The sequence below is a fragment of the Eulemur rufifrons genome, chromosome 16 (genome assembly GCF_041146395.1).
Source record: "Eulemur rufifrons isolate Redbay chromosome 16, OSU_ERuf_1, whole genome shotgun sequence".
In the NCBI taxonomy this organism is placed as follows: domain Eukaryota; kingdom Metazoa; phylum Chordata; class Mammalia; order Primates; family Lemuridae; genus Eulemur; species Eulemur rufifrons.
In genome coordinates, this window is record NC_090998.1 from 88,254,543 (window position 1) to 88,281,132 (window position 26,590).

At 58.9% G+C, this 26,590-nt stretch overlaps 1 protein-coding gene across 1 annotated transcript; it reads right to left on the reverse strand.

The window, feature by feature from the left end:
* Positions 1 to 1,646: 1,646 nt before the first annotated feature.
* On the reverse strand, positions 1,647 to 22,043 carry PDGFB (platelet derived growth factor subunit B). The gene is made up of 7 exons (XM_069490156.1): positions 20,989 to 22,043; positions 13,046 to 13,142; positions 10,800 to 10,889; positions 9,343 to 9,548; positions 7,912 to 8,050; positions 3,977 to 4,127; positions 1,647 to 3,606 (listed from the first exon to the last, which is right to left on the reverse strand). The coding sequence occupies exons 1-6, from the start codon at positions 21,049 to 21,051 to the stop codon at positions 4,003 to 4,005; spliced, it is 720 nt and encodes a 239-aa protein (XP_069346257.1). The 5' UTR covers positions 21,052 to 22,043; the 3' UTR covers positions 1,647 to 3,606; positions 3,977 to 4,002.
* Between the last annotated feature and the right edge of the window lie 4,547 nt (positions 22,044 to 26,590).

Genomic DNA, 26,590 nt, shown 5'->3' on the forward strand with positions numbered 1-26,590 from the left:
GGATCGGCCGCTCGGCCGCCGCACGACCTCTCTAAGCCCGCCTGGCGTCGGCTCCCGTCCGCCAGCTCCTCCTTCCTGACAGCAATCCTGCACGTGCCGGGCTCACGGATGCTTCACTTGACAAGCAGTACATGTTCATCATTTTGTTATTTTGTGGAAGCAGCAAATGGCGTCCAAAGAAGGCTGCGGTCACAAGTTCCAGCTGAGGGCCTCGGCAGGGACAAGAAAGGCAGTTCGGGTAAACTGAGGATCTTCGCAAGCACAGAATTCCTGAGTTCACCAGATGAGGCCCGAGGAAGGCGGGAGAGGAAAGGAGCAGCCTGTTGGCCACGCCGTCTCTTTCCCAGGGCAAATGGGGCTGTCTGTTAGGATCAAGCTCAGTTGCGAGGGACACAAAGCCCCAAACAAGAGTCCCTCCGACAGAAAGACGTTTCTTTCTTCTGTGACAGCTGCTGCGTGAGGCGGCCGGGTGTCGGGGACCCTACCGCTTCCCTCTTGCTCCCCCGGCCTCAGCACTTAGCTTTCAGCTCATGGCGCGACACGGCTGCTAAACACCAGACACCACGTCGGTATTACAGCCCACAGTGCAGAGAAAGGGGCGAAGAGGGAATGCCTTCTCCCCAGCGGAGGGGTTTCTGGAAGAATGCCACTTCAGCCTGGCATTTCTGAGACCCCGAGAAAGCCCACCAGGCCCCTGGAAGGCCCACAGACTCCGCAGTGCTGCTGCCCGGGGTGGCACGCGGGGAAGAGGAGAGACGCTGGCAGCTCTGCTGGGAGAGTGACTGCGGCCACCCACGGGACAGCCCGGCCGGGCCCTCCAGCCGCCCCCTCGTTTCCATGTCCTGGTGGAGCGCTCTCCTCCTCCTCCCAGCCACAGCCCCGGGGAACTGAGGCCACAGGGGACCTGGGGAGAAGGAAGGGCTCTACGGTGAGGATTGGGCAGGGGGGTAGGAGTTTCCAGCCAAGCCTTCCTGTCTGCACGCCCACCACCACGGCCGGACTCCACTTCTTTAAGGGCAGGGCTGGGAATCCCAGGCTGAACTGAAATCAGATTGCTCCAAAAGCTCCTGGTAGTGACAGGCACATGGCAGGAGTTCAAGAACGTGAGTGAGTGAATGAATGAACCTGGCAATCGTGGGAGCCCAAATGTTATCCAGTCTAACCTCAGCCACGTTGTCACCCAGCTTCCCCTTACACACTTCCAGTGACAGAGAGCTCACTACTTCAAGTGGCAAAATGGCTTTAGTGACTACCTTCCTGAGTAAGATTCTTCATCACCTGGACTCCCTGTCAGCCCCAGTCCATGCTGCATTTGCAGGTGGGACCCAGAACACACTTAGCATCTTTTTATGGGCTGGTCCTCAGCTCCTCACGAGCAGGAGAAGGCAGAGAACCCCAGAGCCTGCGGCTGCAAGTCTCTTCTCATCTTTCACGTTTCAGATGAGGTTCTGGCCAGAGTGGGGCGCGACTTGCCCAAGGCCACGCAGCTGGCGAAGGGCTGAGCCAAGACCAGACCCCAGACCCAACTTTCGTCTGTTTCCCTCTAAACCCCACAGCCCCTCCAGCCTCCCTCACACGGGGCACCCCCTCCCCACGGTCAGGCCCCCCAATCCTGAGGATCCACGTCCCGTGTGGAGACCCTCAGCCTGCAGAAACCCGTCTCTTGTCACTGCCGGGGCAGCTCAGGTCCGGGGTCTGGGGACCACGTTTCGAGGGCTGCCGTAGGACCAAGACAGACAGAGTGGGCCATGTGCCTCTTCCTCCCGCCAGACAGAGGCCCCCTCAGAGCTCCGGGCCCGCGGGTGTGCGTGCATGTGTGAGCGTGTGTGCACGCACGAGCGTGTGTGATCGCGCCCGAGCCTCCCGGAGTGAGAGGAACACACAGCAAGCTGTCGGAGCATCCTGCCAAGGCAGAAAGGTTCACTGTCACGCGCAATGCCAACACACAGACCTCCGGCGGATTCATCTGGGTTTGTTTTGTGGTTATCTTTTTTTACAACTTTAAATACGGAATATAAATAAATTTTACATTTAAAAAATAAAAGGAAAGCCCCCAAAAATATAATCACCGACTTTACAAACTGAAGGAAGCAGAGTTTGGAGGAGGGGAGGGGGGAAGGTGCAGTGGGAGGTGGGAAGGGAAGAGAGAGCTCAGCCCCACTCCTGGGGGCACTGGGGACCCTTCCCCTTCTCTCCCCCACTCCCAGCCAGGAGCTGGTTTCCTGGGAGGAGCCTCCAAGGTGGGTGGATCTAGGACAAGAACGTGTGCAAGCGGGGAGGGGGCGGGGCGAGCGGGGCTGCCCCTCCCTTGGAGACGTTGTCCTGGGTTTCCCACACCTGCCTGGGAGGGGGGCCGCTGGAGCAGTGGACTCTGGGAAATGGAGGCCCCATGGACAACAGCGTTGCCTCCCCGCCCACCACAGACTCACTCCTCTCTGACCACTCCAATCCACAGGCTGGGGCAGGGGCACAGACTGTTCACAGGGAGCGTGTGAATTAGGAAAAGGATCCCTGTCCTCAGACATTTCACCTACATCTGCCAGAAACTGTCATAATAAATATACAAACGGGCGGCATCTATGGTGTGAACAGTGCTCCCTCCATACAGTGCCTTTGTGCAGTGCACACCCTGTACAACCTTACATGGCAGTCTTGGCTGGGCTGGAATATGATGGGCAGGTCCCCTGCTGCCCTGGCCCCTGGTCTTCTGCCCTAGGGAGAAGTGACTGGGGTCATTTGGGGCCTCAGTAAGAGGTCCAAGAGCCCCTTGGTAGGGCAGACTGAAGGGCCAGGACAAGAAGACGCAAGGTAGAGGTAGAGAGATAAAAGGAAACAGAGGAGGAAGTGAATCAGGGTACAGCAGAGGGAGCAGGGAGGTGGCAGGAGGCAGAGGATGCTCAGGTCACCATCTTTGCCCACCCCAAGAGCAAACTTCATCTCTAACTCATCTGAGAGGGCACTCGGCCACCTGGCACTCTGGCCACACCGGCCCAGAGGAGTCCACCTCTTCAAAGATTTCATACACATAAAATGGAAAGAAGCCGCTGTGAGCAGAGGTGACCGGGGAGAGGAAGTGACAGGGGGGTCTGGACACTGTGGGAGGGGTTTTCTGCAGTCTGTGCTCCAGTCTGTGGTCTTAGCCAGGGCGTCCGAGGTACCCCGGCCTGCCTGGAGGTGCTCCCCCTCAGAGCTGGCCAGGGCTCCAGGGACCAGGCAGGCCATGCCAAGAAGTCCTCAGGGCCACGTGCAGGGCTCCTCGGGCCAGTTCAGAGTGCTCAGGTGTGGCCCAGGCCAGGCCAGGGGAAGGGACCCCTTTCCCCAAGCAGCGACCCCATCAGTCTCTCTTGCACTCGTATCCCAGACTCTTGGCGTCAAGGGAGGAAGACAGCAATGGAGTTCAGTCCTTCTTTTCCTTCTCGAGCTGCTGGGCAAGACGCCGGGGGCCGCTGGGGGGAAACCCGCAGGTGGAGGGATGACGGACACGCGGCGGGGTAGGGGCAGCACCATTGGCCGTCCGAATCAGCATCGAGACAGACGGACGAGGGACAATATTATCACTCCAAGGACCCCATGGGGGCAATACAGCAAATACCATATTAAATAACCCTGCAGGCCAAGCAGAGGAACACGGGGTCAGAGACAGCCTAGGGGGACCATCCCGCGCACACATGCCCCCCACGCCGAGGGCAGGGAGCTGGGGTCAACCAGCCAGCCCTGATGTCCAGCAGTGCTCAGGGCTGGGCAGTTGAGGCGGGAGGGGAAGAAGTGAGATTTCAACCTCTCGTTCTCTTAAGGCATGCTGGGACACAGCGGGGCTGGGGCTCCTGCACCCCACCCATCCGGTGCAAGAACTCAGCTGATAAGCAGGCAGAGGCTGGATTTTGTGTGGGAACATGCCTCTCCCCCAGTCCCTCCCACAGGCCAGGGAGAAGGAAACACAGGGTTCTGGGCCTCAGTTTCCCCACCGGGCCCTCACCTGCCCACACTCTTCTGCCGATGCCCCTAGGCTCCGAGGGTCTCCTTCAGTGCCATCTTGTCATGCGTGTGCTTGAATTTCCGGTGCTTCCCCTTGGGGGGCCGGCGGACTCGCACTGTTCGAATGGTCACCCGCGTTTGGGGTGTCTTGGCTGCTCAAGAAAAAGAAAGGTCTCATCAGCACGTGGATGACCACTGAGGGGTCTGTCTCTCTCGACCAAGGCCTGCCACAGACCTTTCCAGATCTTCTGGGGCCACACCTCCTGGGCTTCAATCCCAACTCCACTGCTCACCAGCTGTATGTGCCCTGGGGACAATGACTGAAACTCTCCATGCCTCAGTTTCTCCATCTGTGAAATGGGGGTAATGAGACTGCCCGCCTCACAGGCCTGGTGGGAGGAATAAATGATAATATACTGGCAAAGTTCTTTGCACAGTACCTGACACAGAGGGCAGGTAGATTAAATACAGCTTCAAATTCTTTGTCATTGCCCGTGGACAGGTAAAGTTCACTTCCCTGGCCCTTGAATCTGGCCTGGACTCGGGTCTGGTTAACCAACAGGAGGAGGCAGAAGTGACGCTGTGCCAGTTCCAGGCATAGTCTCAAGAAGGCCCGATAGCTCTCACCTTCACCCTTTGGGGAGCCCTGGCTGCCACACAGGAAGTCTGGCCACCCTACTAGAGAAGCAAGATGGAGAGCCCAGGGGGGACTGGCACTTCCTGGGCTACAGGGACCTGTCCCAGTCGAGCCTCCAAATGACTGCAGCCCTAGCCACTGTCTGGCTGCAACTGCAGAGACCAGTAGAACCGCCCAGCTGAGCCCAGTCAACCCAAAACCCAGGAGAGATAACATGATTGTTGCTTTAAGCCACTGAGCTCAGAGTAAGAAGTAATCAGCAAACGGCAGCTGCTATGATTTCCTTGGCTTGGCCTCCTACTGATGTTTCTTCCCAACCTCTCGGCCGTTCCAGTCACGTGGTGGGGAGGCCACTGGGCTTCAGCCCAGAACCACACTCCCCGCCACGGAGCTGAGCCCTTTGGTCACTTGTGCCTGTCACCTACCTGACCCTCACCACTCGGAGAAGTGGTATGGGGGGTGGTGGGACATAGCTCAGACCACCTGGCTCTAAATCTGGGCTCTCTAAACTTTGTATACTTTGGGATAAGTTACTTAAATGCCCCGTGCCTCAATTTCTGCACCTTTAAAACAGATGACAGCAGCCCTGGACTCCTAGGGACAGGAGATAATACATGGAACTAGCCGGAAACCCTTAGCTGGCACTTACCATGCACCTGTGCTGTTCTAAGCTCGTTTGCCCTCACAGCAGACACTATTATCCACATTTTACAGATGAGGAAACTGAGGCAGAGAGACTGGGATTTGAACTCAGGGACCTGCCTCTAGAGTCCACACTGCCAACCACTCGGTGTAAAAGACAGGTGCCTGTGAGCCCCGGTCAAGGTGAGCTCTTACGCTTCTCTCCCTCCTGGGCTCCCAGGTGGACACTGTGGCAGGGACAGCTGCGTGTGCTGAGGTCAAGGCCAGCCTTTTCCTGGGGGCCTTGTGAGCTCCCCCCAGCCTGCTGGGCTCTTGAGGGCCAACACCTGCCCTCCCACCGCAGAGACACAAGCTCCCATGAGGCAGTTATCCCATCTCTGCTAACGGCAGATTTTCCAGCGGTTCAGGGACTTGGGTGGGCCTCAGATCCCCCACAGACAAGACGCCAGAGGGCCACTACAGCGCCCAGGGAGTTTCCACCCCCAGAGCCCAAGCCATCAACAGGACGCTGGGCTGGGCAGAGTCCAAGCAAGTGCAAAGCCACGACCCAGCTCACGAGTGACAGAGCAGAGATTTAGCCCAGGAGGTCTGACACCAGCCACCACATCACAGGTGCCATGCCACCGAGCCTCAGCCCGGCCCGTGGACAGCTGCCAGCAGTACTGAAACTGACATGGCAGAACCTCATGTCGTGCACACATCATTGGTTTAACACGCCTTCCCAGAAACTGGTTTGGAAAATCACATGAAACAAATACATGAACTAGCCCCATTTTAAACATTAGAAGAATATCATTTTTCCTTAATAGGGAAATCATCCTCCCTGTTAACTCTGTAAATAATTTATAACATGTCAGTTTGAAGCTGTCAAATCATCAGCCTTCCCAGGGCATCCGGCGACTCAGCTTAGCTCTGAGAACAAGACAACAAAGAGGCCAAGAAGCAAGAAATGAGGACGGAAAGATTGTCCTGTCCCTAACAACAGAGAGTTACTGAAAATCAGAACTGTCACTTACGAGATTTGTTTTTGATGCTCACCTAATCGTATTCACTTGATGATTTGATCCTTACTGCAAATATTCAAGGGAGAAAAGGCTGTGAGACACAGCCAAGAGAACCCACAACTAGATGTTACAAGACCTGGGCTCTGGGATAGGCTTTGCTGCTGTGCAACTTTTGTTAACTCCTTAACCTCTCTGTGCTCCAGTAGCCCACTTAATAGCACTGAAAGACAAACTTGCAAGGTCATCTCTCTGGTCCATTCTAATGCTATTTAAAAATCTTTTTAAAAAATGACAAGGCAGGTGAGAGAGCTGTTGGGGTGAGGGAAGAGCCAAGAACAGAAAACCTCAGGACACCCGGATTCCAGCCACACCCTGTCTGGGACTGACTGTGTGGCTTGGGGCAAGACCTCTGCATCTCTGGGCCTCAGGCACCTACTCTGTAAAATGAGGGAGAGGTGGGTGGACCAGACCATTCTTTGGGTCCCTTTCAACTCAAGTCTATGCCCGAGACTGTGAATTTATGAAATCTAAGGACAGCAGTGGAACCTGATGCCACTCATTATCTGGCTGATGCTTGAACCCCACCTGTCACATCCCAACTACATGGTTGCCCAGCGTTTACTTGCACACCTCCAATGACAGGGAGTTCACTACCTCACAAGGCGGCCAACTGCATCTTGGAACCCTGACTGATCACCAGCTTTTCTGTGTATGGAGCTAAAATCTCTCAGTGGCTTTTCCCCACTGGTCCTAGTTTACCCCTCAAGGACATAAGAAATTAGTTTGATTTCTCATCCCCAGGACAAATTATCAGATATCTGAAGACAATGTACATGGCGTCTTCTCTTGTTCAGACCTGATTCCTCCCACCATGCCATGTACTCGTTCAACAAAGTAGGGGGCGTGGTATCAAGACTGGAGTTGGGCTGCTCGGGGTGGGGTGGCCAGGGCAGACTTCTAGGAGGAGGTGATTTCTGAGCTGAGACTCAAATGAAGAGGAGCTAGGCTTGTGAAGAGCTGAGAGGAGCACCTTTCAAACAAAGAGTAGCATGTGCAAAGGCCCTGAGGCAGAAACTTATCTGGCCACTGAAAGAGGCCAGTCCAGCTGGGGTGGCATGCGTGAAGGGGAGTAGCTGGCTGTTAAGACCAGAGGGCCAGCCAAGGGCTACCTCCTCATGTAGGGCCTCCCAGGCCAGGGAGGAATCAGGATTGTTCTCAGTGAGATGGAAATTTAACCAGGGGTGTGCCTGATCCAATCTACAATTTTTTTTTTTTTTTTTGAGACAGGATCTCACTCTGCCACCCAGGCTAGAGTGCAGCGGCATCAGCCTAGCTCACAGCAACCTCAAACTCCTGGGCTCAAGGGATCCTCCTGCCTCAGCCTCCCGAGTAGCTGGGACTACAGGCGCATGCCACCATGCCCAGCTAAGTTTTCTATTCTTTGTAAAGACGAGGTTTCCCTCTTCCCCGGGCTGGTCTAGAACTCCTGGCCTCAAATAATCCTGCTTCGGCCTCCCAGAGTGCTGGGATTGCAGGCATGAGCCACCACTCTGGCCACAATCTCCATTTTTAAGACCCGCCCCTGACCCCGGATGCTACAGGGGCGGGGCTGTGGGCTGCGTGATGGGGGGCAGGTCTCAGGAAGACGGTTACCTCGCTGCTCCTGCCCCGGGCTTCGGGTCGCAGGCCGTGCAGCCATCACTGTCTCGCACTTGCATGCCAGGTGGTCCTCCAGTGTCACCGTGGCCTTCTTAAAGATTGGCTTCTTCCGCACAATCTCGATCTTTCTCACCTGGAGGACAGAACCGCCCAAACACCTCTGTAGAGGCCATTCAGGCAGGAGGCGGGGAGCACAAACTGCCTGCTCTTCCCATCCCGTGTGTCCCTGCCTGGATCTTTCCTCGAAAGCCCAGAGAGCAGCCTGCGGGGCAAGCGCTTTGGCCCAAACAATAGCTGGACCTTGCCCTCTGCCCTTCTCGTAGCTTTTCCATCAAAACAAGCCCTCCTGACCTGCAGCCCCCCTCGGTGCCCCCAGAGAGGGAGAAAGGCAGAAAGGCATTTCCGGGTTGAGCTGGGGCCCGTGGTATCTTCATTCCCGGAGCGCCAGCCAAGGTCAGGGGCTGCGGCAGAGGCGGGCGAGGGCTGTCTGGGAGGAAGTGGGGGGAGGCTTTATCTAGGAGGGAGGTGGGAAGGGGGAGGTCAGCTGTCAGGTGTCCATCCATAGCGCTGGAAGCGATGGGGACAGGAGATGCTATGACAGTGGGCGGTAGGGGGAGAGCCCGGGCCAGGGGTGGGAGGTGGGCAGGAGGCATGGGGTGACAGCAGGCGAGGGGCGCAGGCAGAGTGCTCGGCACACGGGCCCTCGGCCACGCTGGCTCAGGGTGCAGAAACCTTTCCACACGGATCAGAAGACAGCAGAGGCTTCTCTGGCCCTGCCCTGCCCGGAGCGTGCCTGGGAGCTCCCTGGGACCGCCTCTACCCTACAATTCTCCTTCACCTGAGTGTCCGTCCCCAGTCCCTCCAGAAAGGAGGCCCAGTCAGCATTCAGCTGTTGGCGCGGGGGCTGCCTGTCTCCTGGCAGCCTCTCCGCACGCTCCTTGTTAAAGACACGCTTGTCACGGGGGATGAACAGGTGCCGGAGATGCAGCGGTGCCTACCTGAGCCTTTCTCGAGAGATCTCTGAATAGGGGAGGGCTTTGGGGAGCCTGAGCAGCTGCCCAGGACATTCTGAGTGTCAAATAAATGTCTGTAGACGTGTCTCTTCAAGAGACATTTGGGAATTTTTATCCCCATAAAGGAGGAGGCGATGTCTATCACTTAATGTTCCACACCTAGCCCTGTCTGTGGCTTTGGTTGCAGTGGCCTGGGCCACCTCAGAGGACTCGTGGTCAGCCTCAGCATGCCCGATCGCAGAGAGCTTCCCAAGAGTGACCCTCTCTGGACAGAGCCCCGGAACATGCCAGGAATGCCTTCTGACCCACCCCGCCCCCGCCAAGGAAGCGGGGCCAGGTCCAAGTCCCAGAAGGGTGGCCCTCCCTCGCCCACCGTCAGGACCCGCCCGGGGTGGGCCGCGGGCCCGCGCACCTGGACCGGCCGCAGCTGCACCTGGGTGGCGCGGCACTGCACGTTGCGGTTGTTGCAGCAGCCGGAGCAGCGCTGCACCTCCACGCAGGGCGGCCACACCAGGAAGTTGGCGTTGGTGCGGTCTACGAGGCGCCGGGAGATCTCGAACACCTCAGTGCGGGTCTTGCACTCGGCGATCATGGCCGGCTCGGCGACGGTCAGGGAACCTGGAGCGGGAGGGAACCTGGGTCAGGAGGGTGGCCTGCGCAGAGCCCCCCACCTGGCAGAGAGCTCAGCGGGTGCTCTTCCTCCCTTCCTTTAGCCCCAGGCTTCAGGTTTCAAGTCCTGGCTGCTATCAGCCATGGCACTCGGGCAGCTGGCTGAGCTGCTCCAAGCCTCAGTTTCCCCATCTGCAAAATGGGGATGATAAGATCTACACTCAAGAACCATTGTCAGGATCAAGTGAGGTAATTCAGAGTGCGGCATGTTGTAAAAGTTCAACAGATGTTCACTTCCTCCTGCTGGCACACAGCCACTCTGTCATTCTCTATGGTTCCACACGGTTACGGCTTTGCCCGACATGCGGCCCTTACGCATGTGCTGGATTTTCTCGTAACCTCTCTTGCATGGCTGTCTTACGTGGTTATCTATTTATGCAGTGTTGCCGCTTTGAAAGCCTCAGTTTCCTCATCTATGAAATGGAATAGTAACAGTGCTGGTGCCTCACCTGTGGCTCTGAGGGGTCACATGAGTAAAGCCGAGTCTATGAGTGCTGGGGTTGTCGTCATTCGAGCCCAGAGAAACTGAGGCTCCGAGAGCTAAATTAGCCCACCCAAATGCACACATGGAGGAGTGGAACCCAGGTCACCTGACTCTTCGTAGGTTCCCCCAGCCACTGTCTACAGTTTTTTGGGGACTGCATGTGGACAAGAGAAGGAAGGGCTGGCGTGGCCACTGGCCTCACAGGGGAAGTCTCCTCTGGGCCCTAATGGTCCAGAGTCTCCTTCTGGTGTGTGCGAGGGAGCAGGAGGCAGTTCCGGACTCCGCCACGTCTACTCTCCCACCCCTCGGCCACAGAGGAGACACGCAGGCCACCAGCAACGGCACTGGGCTCAAGTGGCAGGGGCTGCTTGGAATCCCGGCCATGCCACTTCCTAGCTGTGTGACCTCCCCTACTTCTTCACCCTCTCTGGGCCCCAGTTTCCAATTCTGTGAAATGGGCTTAATCGTATCTGCTTCCAGGGTAGAAATAAGGAATGGTTTCAAAGCACTATATTTAGAAAACAGTGTAGGGCGAGGAGCTGTGATGACTCAAGTCGTCAACAGCGGGTATTTCAGGATGGTTATACTCTCTTAGTTCGACTCAGTCCTAAGTGTGGGGGGAAAGGGAGTTTTAAGACGACCCTCGGAGCCCTCGGGCTGGCTGCCTGCCCCGGTTCCCCCTCCCTGGCTCCCCCCAGTGCAACACCCCGTCTTACCCAGGCTCCTCCTCCCACGGGCCAAGCTCTCCAGCTCGCCTCCGGAATGGGACCGGGTCATGTTCAGGTCCAACTCGGCCCCATCTTCATCTGTGGGAGAAGACGCAGTCAGACGCCCCACGGACACTGCCGGCCGGCCCCAGCGGCGGGGGCCCCGTGAGGGCAGGAGGCTCGCCTCCCCCCACTCCAGAGAACAGTGCCCCCTGCCAGCCCTGGGACCCCAAGATTCAGGATCCCTGCTCTGAGGAGGGGCCCTCCAGGCATACCCCAGGGCAGTCACAGGGCTGGGGGTGGGAGACCCTGGCTGCACCCCCCGGCTCTTTAGCCACATTTTTGGCCAGAACCCATGTCAGTGAAGTTAAAAATAACCCTTCCCCTTTGCTACTGTAAGCGAACCCTCCTCGGCCTCCAGGGTGGGGCAAGGACCCAGAGCACTAAAGGCCAGTTTCCAGCGCCCCTCCGCCCAGCGTTCCCATAGGAAGTGCTGAATGGAGAAATTCCCAGAATCCCCGGGGGGACCGCATGCCCTGGACAGCCCGCTGGAGCCCGACAATGGCCTGCTGGGCGGAGCGGAGCGGGGCAGGGACGAGGGGGATGGGCTGGGGCGCCCTCCGCACGTGCCCCCCGGGGCCTGGGCGCCCTCCCGCCCGTCTCTAATCATTTCGATCTCCCTCTCCGCTAAGCCGTCACCCCACGTCTGCCCCACGTTGCCCATTTACTCCCATTTACTCCCATTTACTCCCTTCTCCAGCCTGGACAGCTCTCGTCTCAGCGCCACCAGCACTCCTGGGAGACACCGCCCTCTCGGGGGCTGGTGGCAGAGGCTGGTGGCTGGTAAGTGAGGACTGGAGGCTGGACTTTGAGTCAGATGTCGAATCATGGACAGACCTTCTGTCTCCCTCGTGGGTGAGGCGCCAGCAAGTGCACTAAGGGGTGTTGGGGACAAGCTCCAGCACCTCATGGCTCATGCTCTCGCCCTAACCCACTGGCCTGTCCGAGACAAAGGCTCCCGCTGGCCACGGCCCATCCGTCCAGGGTCCTGCGGGGAGCCTGGTGACTGGTCCGTTTCCGTCCAGCCTGACAGCTCCCACGTCAGTGTGTCTGTCTGTCCCTCTCGCTCCCTTCCTTTCTCCCTGCCATCTCTGGAATGTCCCTGGTGGGGCGGAGATGGGGAAAAGATGTGCTTTGTGGAAAGGTTAAGTCGATTAGGAAAAAATAGCCACATGGTTGCCTCGGAACAGGCCTGCTATTGAAAGCCTCATCTCCAAGATCCCGACCCCCACCAGGGGTGTGGAGGGGCCGGCTGAGGGTGGGGGCGAAGCGCCCTGGAAAGAAATGGCAGAAAGGCTAAATTTGGAAGTTGCCCCATTGTGTGGCCAGGGCCAGCGGTCGGGCATGGGGTGGGGGTTGTGGGAGACGTCGTCGGGTGGGGGCCCTGGTGAACAATAGGTGGGCCCAGCTGGGCCCCCTCCTGCCTGCCTCGCCGCCCCCCAGCACAGGCGGGATTGAAAGGGCCCGGGAATGCTTTTGAGAGGGCGCCAGGGGCCCAACGGGGAGAGGAAACAAAGGCAGGAAATGCTGTTCCCCCGTAGATAGCGTCTGGGCAAGGATTACAAAGTGACAAAGAGACAGAACCCCAGAGGGAAGGGGACCTGGGGGTGCAGGGGGGCTGCTGACCAGGGCTCCAGGGAACAGGCCAGAGGTTAGAATAGAATGGAATTTGCTCTGAAGACAGCGTTTATAAATACATTCCCAGTCCAGCCCGCCAGCCCCGCCACGTGTGTGCCACCGAGCACGTGCCCATTTGCTGAGCGTGCTCTTGGGCACAGGCATGGCTGCCCGCTGGTCGGGACCAGGTGTCCCTGGGAGACCTCGTAGACTAGGCCGTTGGCCAGAGGGGCGGGGAGATGGCTCCTTCGGCCCCACCCTCCCTGGCTGGGTCCACACCTGGATACATCCATACACACATGGATGCCCTGGGCACCTTCTCCTTGCCCGCCCTCCTCCCAGCACCCCACCCTCGGCGGGAGCCACACATGGCACTTCTCCCGTCACACCCTGCGACCCAGGTACCAACCCGTCTGCCTACGCAGCCCTGCCCTGGGCGGGTGTGGCCGGGCCTCTCTGGGCTGCAAGGCCTCTAGCTCTCTGGGTGTCAGGGAAGAGGGGGTGCCTCCTGCCCTGCCCCTCCTGACTCCCCTAGGGCTCAGCGGAGGGCCAGAGCACTGGACAAGGATTCAATTTACCTACGGAGTCTCCGTGCAGCAGGCGCTGGAGGTCATCGAAGGAGCGGATAGAGTGGTCACTCAGCATCTCATAGAGCTCCTCAGGAATGGGGTCCCCCTGCCAGGCAGACACCGCGTGAGAAGCTGGGAGTGGGGTTTCCCAGCCACCGATCGCCCCCACCACACACCTTCTCTTGCCAAAAGTTTGGTCGGGGCCCCTCAGTCACAGGCAAATGACAGCCAGGCTGAGGACAGGCAGGACCCAGGCCTGACAACCAAGGCCACACAGGCCTGGGAGCCTGAACCTGCCAAAGCCTCTGAGCCCCAGAGGAGCCCCAGCACCCCACCCCCAGCAGGAGTCTCAGCCTGCTTCTCGGTGGACTTGCTTGTCTCTGTCTGTCTCCCCATCGCGCTACAGGAGCCGGGAGGGCTCCAAAGATCTGATTCCCCTCTGCTTCTCCCTCCAGACCGGACAGCTAATGACAGCAGCATTAGACAGGTGATGTAATCCCCATTTCACAGATGAGAAAACAGAGGCTCAAACAGGGGACATCCTTTGCCCGGAGTCCTGTGGCAATTATCAGCAGAAGCTGCATTGAAACTCAAGCTTTGGTGACGCAGAGCCTGTACTCCCAGGCTCCTGGGGACAGGAGGTGCTTAATCAACGCTTGCAGAGGGGTAAGGTCTCAGGAGGCCACATGTTCCTGCAGTATCTATGTAGTCTCTCACTTGAAAGAGGAGAAAAGGGAACCCTCACATACGGCCGGGAAACCTGAAAGCTTACCCCTGCCCCGTGCCCAACCAAGCCCTATTTTTAGAGCCCCTCTGGCCTGTTACCAAACACACTCGAAACTTGACAAGTGCTTTAACAGGCCTCACTCGGAGCCAGGCTTCCTCCAGGGAAACCGCAGGTCCCACAATGACACGAGAGCAGCCCGACAGGAAAGGTCACTGCCACGTCCCCCAAGGTCCCGGGAGCCCCGAGGGGCTGATGCCAGAGATCCTGAGAAAGAGGTGAGCACCGCTGGGAGACCAAGTGGCACAGTCCAGACCCCCAGCCACCAGGGGGCAAAGAAAATGCGTAGGATGTCGCTGCGTGTCCAAAGGCTCGGGCCCATCTCACACGCGTGCACACGCACACACGTGCACACGCACACGGGTGCAGGCACAGGCAGGCAGGGCCTCGGGGTCTCGGGAGAGAGCCCTGGAGAGGGCGTAAGTAGGCGTGGCTTACTCCTGTGGGTTAAACCAGTCTGTGCCTCATTTTCCCTGGATTAGAAAGGGAGGAATCCTCCAGGGACTGAAGTTCTGAGAGGCTTAGCTGAGGCTACCTCCGGGGAGGGGACGCTTCTCTCTCACTGCTGATGCAGGGAGAAGAGGTCACCTCAGCCCCGTGGCCAGTGCCAGGGGCTCTCCCAAAAAGCTCTGTTCCCTGGACATTTATCATGGTATTTGGGAACAACTCCTCCAGGGGTGCAGCTGTGTCCAGCTCTGGCCACCCACATCGACCTGGAGCTAGAAGACACAGGGTGGGGGTGGGGGTGACCACTTTTAAAGCCACATAATTCCTTGAAAGCCCTGCCTTGGTTTCTTTGTTTGAACACGAGCTTATAACCCCGCCTGGTGTCTTCGAGCTGTTGGGGAAGCTCGAGGGAGAAGAGGTTGGGAGGCTGGGCTGAAAACTGGGGTCTTTCCTTCAGTGTCTATGGCTGCTCAGCTGGGCAGCCAGGGGCGCGTGTGCAAGATGGGGGGCCTCCAGTCCCCCTCACTTTCCTCCCCCATCTCCTCCAGGCTCTGCCTCCTCCCACCCCAGAAGAAAGACCCTGCCTTCGGAGTTCTCCAAATGTTGACAAAGTACCCAACCCACAGAACCAAGGCTGGCGGCTGGTCTCCCCTTGAGAGTTTTGTCAAACCCAGAACTGGCGGTCCAGAGGGCTGGATCCCGTGCCCGGTGCTGCTACCAACGGCACGTGACCTCAGGCTGGTCACTGCCCCTCTGTGGTCCTGCTCTCATCTGTGAATCGAGGAGGCTGAAGAACATCTGATGTGATTGTAACTCCGCCAGGGGGTGTCAGAAGGAGCAGAGGAAAGCCAAAGCTGGGGTGCCCAGCCAGGCCTCCCTCGCTCACTCACACAAGGGGAACAAAAGTGTTCAGGGAGTAAAGAGTCAATCAGCCCCCCAGGGGAGGGGCGCAAGGCCTAGTACCAAATGGCACTTAGTGCTTGTGCCAAGACCTGTTTGCCGTTGGAGAGCTGGTTGCAGCTGCCGGCTGTGGCAGAGGAGGCAGACCCCTGAACAGGCCTACTGGACCCCCAGACCCAGGCCCACGACACAAAGGAGATGACATCTTATGGAAGCAAACTCAGACCCTCTGAGGCTGAGTGGGGAAGAGCCAAGGATAGAGACTGTGGAAATGGGAGAAGCACATATTAGGTGCTCAATAAATACTGGTAACATGTACGAAGGCGGCTGCCCTTTTCCCTGGGGTTCTCTCCAGTGTGATTCTTCCCCCTCCTCCACCAGGAGGGCCACCTGGGATATTCTTCCCCCACCCCCAAGCAAATTACCTCCTGAAGAGCTCATTTTATTCTAAGCAGAGAGGCCATTCCTACACAGGTTTCTGGGAATTTGGCCACTCACTAGAACTCACTATAAGTCCCTGGACTTGATAATAATACCACAGGTAACATTTCTTAATTGCTGACTATGAGCCAAGCACTGAGCAAAATGCTGGCTACCCAAACTCCCAACCTAAGAGGCCAGCACTGTTCTTAGCCCCATCTTCCACAAGAGAAAACTAAGCCCTAAAAACATTCAACAAGCAGCTATAGGTCTAGACGACCAGTAAGTGGCAGAGCTGGGTCCTTCCCAGGCTCCAGAACGCCCACCACAGAGCTTCCCAGCCTCCTCCCCCTCGGCTCTGGGCCCCTGGCCCTCAGCATCATTTGACGTCCATGCTGGCTCATCACCCCTGCGGCAGGTCATATACATCAGTGCTTCTCAACTGTCTTGGGCCCCCAGGGAACACTGGCGGTGTCTGAAGACATTTTTGGAGGTCACAACTGGGGTGTGCTGATGGCATCTAGCAGTTGGTGGCTAGCGGTGCCGCTCAGCACTTAACTATGCACAGGACAGCCCCACAGTAAAGTGTCACTGCCCCAGACATCAATGGTGCAGAGGCTGAGAAACCCTGAGAAGAGGGCTTCAGATGCCAAGGAAACCTGGATTCTTGGAGTATTTTAACCATCTAAAACCTTGGCTTCTGCATCTTTTAAGTGGGGCTAACCATACCTCACCTGGGGTTACTGGGATCGCATAATGGCACGTAGCAGAGCACCCAGCAAACAATGGGTACTTAATGAGCTGTTGTTGCCATCAGCATTAATTCTTTCAGTATGGCTGTCCTCTGGGCAGCAGCAAGTGGCACACATGCCCTGGGCCAGGGGCACAAGACACTTTTGAGGATGACAAGGAGTGGGTGGAGAGCTGCCCGCTCACGGGAAAGTGTGTGACTTCACATTATCCCCTGTGCTGGGCCACAGGAAATGGTACCCTACCTCCACACTGGCACCGCCTGGGGCTGTGTGGGCTGGCGGGTCCCTTCCGGCACTGGGGGTGGGTGAGAGGTGGGGACATCCAGCCTGCGGTCAGCTCCAGGATGCGATGCCCTGGGGGAGACTTGAAGGGCACCTGCTTGCAGTCAGAGGCTCCTCGTGGTGGGGGAGGGAGAGCAGCCTGGAGCCTCGTTGTCCTGGGCACAGGTTCTAGAGGGCTCCAGGTGGGCCGCTCCCCTCAGAGATGGAAAAGGAGATCCAGCACCCTGAAGAAGCTGCCCTGGATCGCAGGCCCAGGGTTCCTAGTAGGGCGAGGGCGTGGCGAGGAGGCAGCTGGGGCGAAGCCAGCCGTGGGAGCCAAGGCAAACAGCCTCCTCCCCACCCCACCCCCAGTGCCAGCTGCGGGAGCTAGGAAGGGCACGAGCCAGCGTGAGGCCAGGTGAATTATCTGCTCCCAACCAGGCTGGCAGATCAAAGGGGCTTGAACCCCACCCTCTCCTGGGCCCCGGCACACACACATACACAGATACACACTCCCCGGCCTGCCTGCCATTCCCGCTGGGGAGACACAACCCTCACGCAGGGCGTTGTCTGTGGCTGGCAAAGGAAGAGGCTGACAAGGCCTCCCCGCGCCGGCCTGCCTGAGCGTAGCAGGCCTGATTTAGATCAGATGCCAAAGCCAATCCCTTTGAAGAAGCCCTCTCTGGGCAAACCACAGAAGCCATTTAGAACCAGCCTTTCCCACCTAGCATTTCCCTATCTAATTGCTCCTGGGACCCTCAGACCAGCCTCCCCCTCCTTCACGTCAGCTCGCACACCGGCCGCCCCCTGCCCCTTGCTAGAGCAGAGAGAATGTTACAGCGGAAAGAGAGGCTCCAGCCCGGCCATTTACAGTCCTGGCGCCACTGCAATCGCTGCCCCCACCACGTCCCCATCCCAGCTGGAGAGGCCGGGAATTCTGCTGTTCTTTGGGAACTCTAAGCCAATCCCACCTTCTCATATTTTTTTTTTAGGCAGTGGAAACTGAGGCCCAGCTAAAGATACACAGACCCTTCAAAGTCTAATTTTCCTTCTGTTCCTTCCCTCTGTCCTGTCTAATCCTGGCAGCCCAAGTCCCAAGACAGGGAAGAGAAAGACATGCTTGTCTCAAGATGGGGGGGGGTCTTGAAAGACTGAGGCCTGCTGGAGGGCAGCGTGGCCTCAAGGGGGGGCTGCCCTCAGGCGAGGAGTCAACGAGGCCACCGCTTATAAAGCACCTGGGGCTGTTCCCTCCCGCCCCGCATTCACTACCCTCTGCACAAATATTTACCGATTGTCTACTCTGCTGCAGGCACTGTCCTAACAGTGGTGACCAGGACAAGAGCTCTCCAGCGGAGTACACTCCGGTGGCCAAAGCAGATGATAAACAACTAAATAAACCGGAAAATGGAAAGAGTTGTAACAAGAGGGGCAGCTCAATGGTGGGAAGGGAAGACAAGGACTTTAAGACTTTACTTGCGAGGCCATGGTAAACACCTTGCCACTCCTGCCGAATCAATCTCACCCCACCTGGTACACACACACACACACACACACACACGTACACAAGCACACACAGACTCTCTCTTCTGGCTCTTGGACTGGAGCCTCCAAATTCTGCTTGACCGGACCTTGCACACCAACGGGGCTCCTGGATTCCAGCAAGTTGGTCTCCAGCCCTCAAAGACCATTAAGAGGAAGCTGGGTGGGGAATGGCCATGGGGCCCCCTCACTCCTTCCCGGAAGAAGGGTGCTGAGGCCAGAGGTATCACGTGACAGCGGGAGTCATCCTCCTGGACGCCAGTTCAGCTGGTGGAGATGGCACCTCAGGGGCCTCTCCACAGACCCTCAGAGCCTCCCTCAGCCCCCAGCTGCTGAGGCCTCCACCTAAGACACAGTCCAAGCATGCCTGGGGACATGGCTAGCTCCAAGGCCACCTCCACCAGCAAGTCCTCCCTGAGTCTCCCGGCACTGGCAATTAGGAGCTCCTTCCTGGACCCACCCTATGTGGACCTGGTTCCCATTTAGGCAGCCTCCCCGACGGCCAGCAGAAAAATGCTTCCTAAACTGCAAGGCATTGCATACAATCGTGGGCTCCCGCAGCTGTGTTCGAGGATGCCGTGACTAAAGCGCGGAGAAAGGCAGTCCTGTACCGCAGCCCCCACCTCAGACGCACAAGCCCCTGAGCTGCGGGAAAGCAGGAGGAGGGGCTGGACTGAGCTGGAACGGTAAGGGAGGCGCCGCCTCTCCAGAGCCTGCTGGCACCAGCAAAGAGAATAAAATAGTCGGGGTGGGCGCCCCCTCAGCCGGCACAAGGGCCTGGAGGGACTAGATCCCTCCAGTCTCGGAATAACAGGGTTTATTTGAAGGGAGGACTGCTCTGGACATCCCAGCACCCCTGGGGCCGCATGGCTGGGAAAAAGCAAGCACAGAGGAGGAAGGTTGGAGGGCCGTCGGGCTGACCCGACAAGGCAAAAAAAAGTGGAGCTGTGGAGCCGGCCGATGGGAGGCTCTCCCTCCCTCACAGGATCCCAGGAAGGAAATGGGGTCGCTGCAGAGGTGGTGAGGTGCCAGGGCCCACGGTGGCCCACCTGTTGCGCGGGGGCGACCACCAGGCGCTAGGTGCCCGAGGGCCATGCGTGCCTGTGTACGTGCGTGGGTGTGCGCGCACGTGAGCTCAGGCCGCGTGTGCAGGGGCCGTGCGTGCGTTCGTGTTCGGTGCGCGAGCGTGTGTCCCGCGTGTGCACGGGCGTGGCGGCGGCGGGCGCGCGACCCGGCCGCGGTAGTGCGTGCCCGTAGCTCTGCGCGCCCGCCCGCCGGAGCGCAGCATCGCCTCCGGCCAGGAGTGTGCATGCGTGGGGTGAGTGAGCGAGTCGGGGGGCCGGGCGGGGTGGGCTGCGGAGAGCAGCCGCGGGGCGCTGCCGTTCCCAGGACGCCCTGGCACCGGGCCCAGCCCCTAGGTCCCACGGCTAGGCGAGGCGGCAGCTGGGGCCGGCCGGTGCCCCCTCCCCAACAGCTGGCTGCGGCCCCGGGGTTTGCGGGAGAGGCGGGGAGGGGGCGTCGGGAGGGGCCTGCAGGCCGCCAGGCCGAGCCCCGCGTCTTCCCTCCCGGGTGCTGGCCGCGGGGGGTGGCCGCGGAAGGGCGGGGCCCCAGGGCGGACGGCCTGCGGCCCTCGAGGAGCCCCGAGAACAAAAGGAGACGGCGACGGCTGCTCTGTGGTCAAAACAACCTGCGCTGGCGGTGGCCCAAGGCTCGGCCGCGGCCTCGGAGCCCTCCGCCTTAACCCCTTCGCCGCCACTGCCTCTTTCCTGTGCCTCGCAGGAGGCCGAAGGGGCCGACCCTCCTCGGGAGCCGGCGAGGTGCCGACTAGGCGCCGGCTCCCGGCCGCAGTTGAGCGGAGGTGGGACGGGACCGAGGCACGCCACTCGCCCTGCGGTCCTCTAGTCCCCTCCACCTCGCGCCTCCTCCCTGCCCCGCCCCCTTTCCCACCTGGATTCCGGATAGACTTGCCAACTCACTGCTACGTGAGGCTGGGAGGGGTGGGGGGGACTGATCCGACCTGATCGCTCCCGCAGACGTCTCTATACACCACCTCCCTTGCAGCTAGGCTTTTGCAGGCGGCGCGTTCCGCACCCTGCATGCGGGGGAGAGAGGTGCTTCCTCTTGCAGGGCGAGGGCACAGGTATGGCGGGGCCTCAGGCACACACCGCCCCGGGGGCTGTATTCCTTAAGAGTCCCCAGTCCTCTGCCTAGCACGAATGCCCGAAACCTACCAGTATGTCTGTCTGTGTGTCTCTCTCTCTCTTGCCCTCCTCCACCGCCCCCCACCTCGCACCCCAGACACAAGCTCCTCCGGGACCATGCTCTGGGGCCCGGGCTTGCCCTGCGCAGGCCCCAGGGCGTCCACCTCGACCTGGAGCCGGAGCGAGGGTGGGACCCGAATCCCACCAAAGGTCGGCGTGGATGCCACGGTGCGGGAGCTCGCACCTCCTGGGCAAGCCGGTGCCTGGACAGAACCTAAGCCGAGGCTAGGGGGCTCAGGAGTACGCGCTGTCTTTTGCACCCTTGGCGCCACCCTACCCCCTCTCCCCCAGCAGGGAAGGGGCTTATTCTTGGGCTCCTGAGGAGTGGGGGGCAGGGCCACACACCCCCTCCGCAGACGCTGAAAAGCTAAGGGATTTAGGTTCGCCCACTGGAAAGCAAGCCACCGTTGCCCTCTTCCCCTAGCACCTCCCGGACCTCGCGTCCCAGCCCCAGGTCACCCTGCGCCTGACGCCAGGCTCACGGGCTGCAAGGGTCCAAAGTTCACTGTCGGTAGAGGAGGGGGTGGTCAGAAGGTGGGGGTGAAGGTAATGAATGAAGAGCCAGCCCCAGCCACCGTGGCAACTCACCTCGGCGCTGACCAGACGCAGGTAGCAGCAGAGAGACAGGAAGAGCGCCCAGCAGCGATTCATGCCGACTCCGGGCCCGGCCCCACGGGGCCCCGGACGTATAGACCGAGCGCGCCGCCCCCGCGGCCAGGGTGGGAGGCTGGGGAGGGGGGTGGGCTCGGCTCGGGTCCGCAGCGATCAGGCGCTCAGGCCGCTGCAGCCGCGGCTCACCCGCATGGCCCCCGGGCGCCGCCGCCCCCGGCCCCGGCTCCGTCGCTGGGGGGCTGGGGAGGACCTGGGCGCGGGGACCAGGGTCCGAGGCCGCTACCTGGGCGGATCCCGAGCCCGAGTGAGCATCCACGGCCGGGGGGCTGCGTCGCGAACCAGCCGAGGCGTCTAGCCGTGTGGGGGCGCCCAGGGGACTCCAACCTCCAAGAGGAAAAGGAACACGGCAGTCGATGTTTCGTCTTCACTCGCCGGCTAAAGGCGTTTTCCTCTGCCCGCCGGCTTAGCTTTTTTGCAACATTTTCTGGAAAGGCCCCCCAAATCGCAAAGCGCAGGGCTGGGCACCTCAAGGCTCAAGTCTCCCCCAAAAAACTTTTTCCAAAGTTGGCTTTGCAGCAGCGGCCCGAGCACCCGGGCAGGGAGAGGTGCAAACTCCCGCCCGGGCCGGTTGGGGGGCGGGAGCGTGTGCGCCCTGGCGCGGGGCCCGGGCGGCGGGCACGGCTGGTCCGCGCGCGCGGCGTGCCCGCTGCGCTCTGGGCTGGGCCCGGCCGACAGGTGGAGGCGGCGTGAGTCCGTTGGTCCGTCTGCCGGCCGGCTTGCCGCTCCGGGCGTCCTCTGCGGGCTGCGAGCTGCGGCTGCTCCGGCTTTCTCTTTGCAACGAGGCTGGAGGGTGGGCTTTTTTTTTTTTTCCTTTTTGCGCGTGTGTGTATGTGTGTGTGCGCAAAATATCTCTATCTCGGGGATGAAAAATGGGCGCTGGCGGCCGGAGGGGAGCCCTGGGGGAGGTAGCGGGGGAGGCTGCGGGCGCGCAAGGAGGCAGGCCGCTCCCGGCTGCAGGAGGAGAAGTTGCCACCCTTTCAGCTGTTCCGGCCTTTATAAAGGAGAAGGGAGAGTGCGAGAGGTGGGTGGAGACAGCCTTTCCTCTTCTGGCCGGGAGTCAGCGCCGGGAGGGGGGAGCAGGAGTTGGGGAGGGCCTGGGGCGAGGGTGGGGCGCTTAGGGGTCTCTGAGAGCCAGGCAGCCCCTCTTTCCATGAATCTGGCCCCAGGAAAAGAACTAGAGGCAGCCAGCCGCCCCGCCCCTCATCCCTCAGCACAGTGACCGTGGACAGATTAGGAGCCCATTGGGAGATGTCTCCAGGGCCAAGGCCAGGAGTCCAAGCCCCCTCCAGGACCAGACACTTGCACCCTGGCGCAGGCACGGTGGGAAAGGACTCAGGCTCTGCAGCCTGATTGCTTGGATTCAGATTCTGCCCTGGCACTGAGTAGCTTGGGTCACCTTGGGCAAGTCACTTTCCTTCTGTGCTCCTCCATCTAGCCTCAAAGTGGGCGGAGGGTTACTGTGAGGAGGAAATGCCAGAAAGGGCAAAAAAGCACCATGAAGCAGCACAGGAAACCCAGCAGCCAGTACCATTCGGCTGCAAGCTGGGTCCGCGTCTCCTCCTCCTAGCTGGTTGCCTGGCACACAACAGGCACTGCCAGCGTTGGCTGAATTTGAATTTGTTGAACTGCAAAGTCACACAAACCCCCACAACCCTGCCGCATCCTCGCAGGGCTACCAACACAATCCTCCCGTCACCCTGATGTTTACTATCTCCCTCAGCCCCCAGGTTCGAGGCCGGGGGCCCACCCACCCACACCAGCATTCGCACAGTTAACGCCTTCCACCCCCATTCAGGGAGCTGCTGTGTCCCTGCCTTCAGCAGTCACACTGTCACAGTCACAGAGTCACACACTCACATTGAGCCCAGCACCCACCTCGGGCTCCTGCGTCTCCTGGCCTTCTGGCTTTAGGCTACCTTTACCTAACCTGCTTGTACTGTTTCTGTCATCGGCCCTTGGTGCCCAGACATACCTGTTTGGCGTGTCCCCCTGCCCGTCACACGTATGCAGAGAGAGTCACACCATAAACGCCATGTCCTTAGACACTGTCTGCTTGGACCTGGACAAGGTGGAGCAGGGGAGGGAGGACAGGCACCCACCTTCTGCTGACTACCACCCAACAGCAGGCACAGTGGCCAAGAGGCAGCCTGGGGACACTTCACCTTGGTTCAAATCCTGGAGTGGCCATTTGCTGAGCACGTGTCTCTGGGAAGGTTATTTTACTTCTTAGTGCTTCAATTTCGTCCTCTATAAACTGGAGGTAAATAAATCTATAATTGGAGGGAGGGAGAGATTTCAGAGAGGCATGGGAAAGTTTTAGGGGTGATGGAAATGTTTGTCATCGTTGATTGTGGTGGTGGTTTTACAGGTGTACACGTATATCAAAACATGATATACATGTAGTTTATTGTGCCTCGGTACAGTTGTAGAGAATTTCTCCCCGCCTCACAGAGTGGTCTGGGGACCAGAAAGCATCCACCTGGGGGCACTTAGCAGGAAGCGAGCGTGTGGTTCCTCCGACACAGCGTCCAGGCGTTCACTAGTGGCAGGGCACTGTTCAGGCACTGGGGAGACAGGAGGGAACTAGTCATAGCGCTGACGGGCCCCTGCCCCGCAGGAGCCACCGTGGAGGAGGACAGACAGATGTATAAACAGATAAATTAGGAGACAGGAGGACAAGGGAGATGGGGGGAGGATGAGGAGATAATCTCAAAACACTAGATTTGAAGTAAAGACTCAGAGATAAAACCCTGTTTAACTGGACAGCTGGGTGATCTTGACCTTGAGCTTCTGTGTCCTTATCTATAAATTGAATGATAATGGCTACCATTATTGTTGAGCTGACTATGTGGTAGGCAGTATTCTTCTTACTCTACCTGTAGACTCTCAATGCTTCTGTGGGGTGGATTACTCCTGTCTTACAAATGGGGAAATGGAAGCACAGAGAGGCTGAGCAACTTGTTCAAGGTCACACAGCCAGTAAGTGGTAGGGCCAGGACTTGCACCCAAGCAGTCCAGCTACAGAGCCCACATACTTACACCACCATTCTGGTAGGTAATGATGATGGTGATGTTGACAATGACACCTTTTACATGGCTTTTGTGAGTGTCACATGCATTAATATACATGAAAGTGCTTTGCCAACTAGAAAGTGCTATACCAGTATGAGCTCTGATTCAGGTACAAAGTGCTATAGGACTGCAAGGGAGGAAGCGCACAGCTTGGCCTTAGGGGATGGATGGGGGTGAGGAGGCAGGGGGAGCTACTTGGAACAGCATCATTGAGCACCTACTATGTGCAGACCTTGTGTGAAGAGCTGACAAATGAAATGAGGAAGGGACCTAGTCTTAGTGCTCAGGAACCTTCCAGGCTCTTGAATGAGATAGACACAAATCACTGCAATCCAGATGTCTCTGTACACGGGCCAGAAGTGGTAGGACAGAGACCAGCAGAGACAGCAGGGAATGCATGGCACCTGGGCCTGAATGCCATGCTAAGGAGAACCCATTTCCTGTACTCTCTCATTGCAGGCAAGCAGTTTCTAAAGAACAGCTCCTCCTCCTCCTCCTGCCATGCTTGGCTTAGTAGGCACCTCCTCCAGGAAGCCCGCCAGCCTTGGAAGGCCTATAGCATCTGCCCCATGGTGGCGTCGTTGCCCATTTATCAGCCTAGCACTAGACTGGGACTGGGTTCGGGGTGAGCAGGACCTCATACCAGCTCCCAGCATATAGTAGGTGCTCAGTAAATATCTGCTGAAGGAATGCATAAATGATTAAAAATCTTGCCTATTTCTTCCTCTGAGTCCTGGCCAGTTGTTGCAAAGATGCCGAGCCCTTCCTAAAGGGTGGAAAGTGGTGAAGGCGGCTTGTAGCCTGAGTCTCCGAACTTGGAAGCACAGGGCCCCTGAGGGCACCCCCTCCGGAGTCCCAGGGAAGAGTCCCAAGGGCTCAGAACCGGGAGGGCCCAGCCCATCTTCCACATTAGGGCCACTGAAGAATCAGCTTCTCCAATAGGGCTAGAAATGGGTTGCTGCCCATGGTGTGGAGGCCACACCCCTGTAACTCTCCATCTCTCACACCTGTGACAGGTCATGGCCCTCAGCTAGGTTCTGGGGCAGGGCTGCTCAAGGCCAGAGGCTTTTTAGACTGAGTGTTCTGGCACTATCTGAGCCCTCATCCATTACAAGCATCTTACACCCCGGGGGTGGTGGCCCAGGACCCTGGCTGGGCGAGGAAATACCAAGGAAGGGGTTGGGTTCAATCCCAGGGGCAGACTCACGCCCTCAAGTCTACAAGGGTAGGAATCGCTTGGACTGGGGACCTCCACTCTGCCAGGAGGGCGCTGGCAACACCTGTGGCAGGCAGGTTTGCTTCCCCCTGCTTGATGGAGGAGGAAGTGGGGCTCCCAACTGGGGACAGTCTTAGGCCATGCGACAAGTGGTCTGAGACTTTAGCCGTGGGCTGTACAATGGCAATGCCCACACCCTACCCCATTCCACATGGCCTCAATCAGCTCCTCCAGACCCCTGCTGTCCCAGCCCCCATCCCTGTCTCCAGAGTCTCTGGCTGTCCTTACCCTTTGCCCTGCTTTGCCCTCACAGCACCTTCCCAGGGAGGAAGGTGTTACCATCACGTGTGCCCATTGTGCAGATGAGGAAAATGAGGCTCAGAGAAGGCAAGGGACTAGGCTTCCCACAAAGACCACCTGGGTTCAAAGCCCTGCTGTACCATTTGCTAGCTCTGTGACATTGAGCAAATTACTTAACCTCTCTGAGCCTCAGTTTCCTCATTGGCAAAATGTGGGTAACAATAGTAGCCACCTCACTGGGTTAAGTGAGTTAATATATCTGGGCTGTTGAGGCATGGAGTGAGCACTCCACAAACGTTGGTCGCCATGGTCATTATTGCTCACGTGGTGCACACGCACACGCACACGCACACTCACGCACGAACCTGCCTCTGCGCTCCAGAGCCAGGGGAGGGGCCTAAGGCTGGGGAGGGCTGCGGGACTTCACCTGGAGGGGGAAGGGGTTGGCCTCCCATGGGACTCCCACCCTGACGAGGCTCTGGCCACTGCAGCTACGAGTACCAGGGAGGCAGGAGAGGAGACCCCAGGAAGACAGACAGACCCCCAGGCCTAGGCCAGCCTGGAGGAGCCCACCCTGCGGCCTTGGGTCTCGTCCTGTATACAAAGGCGAGGGAAGCGCAGTGTTTGTTTTCCTGGGGCTGAGCGAGGCATTTTTAGCTTCTCCAGGCTCCAGACGAGGAAGAGGATGTTTGGACGGGCAGCTCGGACCTACCTGCCCTGGAAGCCGGCTGGAATTGGAGCGAAGCCCCCCTGGGGTGAGGGGAGCTGGGCCAGACAGGCTGGAAGGTGACCCCACCCGGGGCTTGTGCTGGCCGCCCCCCCTTTCCCACGAGAAGGCGCATCCCATCCTAACTGCACCCTCGCTGCTCACCTGCTGGGCCTCCAGTGCGCTGATACCACCAGCTCCTTACAGGGCACTTGCCCTGGGCC

What these genes read in the sequence shown, in the direction of transcription:
- PDGFB (XM_069490156.1), bottom strand. Translation starts at nt 21,051, where the DNA reads ATGAATCGCTGCTGGGCGCTCTTCCTGTCTCTCTGCTGCTACCTGCGT. An exon ending in CCGTGGGAGGAGGAGCCTGG is followed by an intron (nt 9,549 to 10,799) that starts GTAAGACGGGGT and finishes CTCCCGCTCCAG; the next exon opens with GTTCCCTGACCGTCGCCGAG. An exon ending in TGCAGCTGCGGCCGGTCCAG is followed by an intron (nt 8,051 to 9,342) that starts GTGCGCGGGCCC and finishes TCTGTCCTCCAG; the next exon opens with GTGAGAAAGATCGAGATTGT.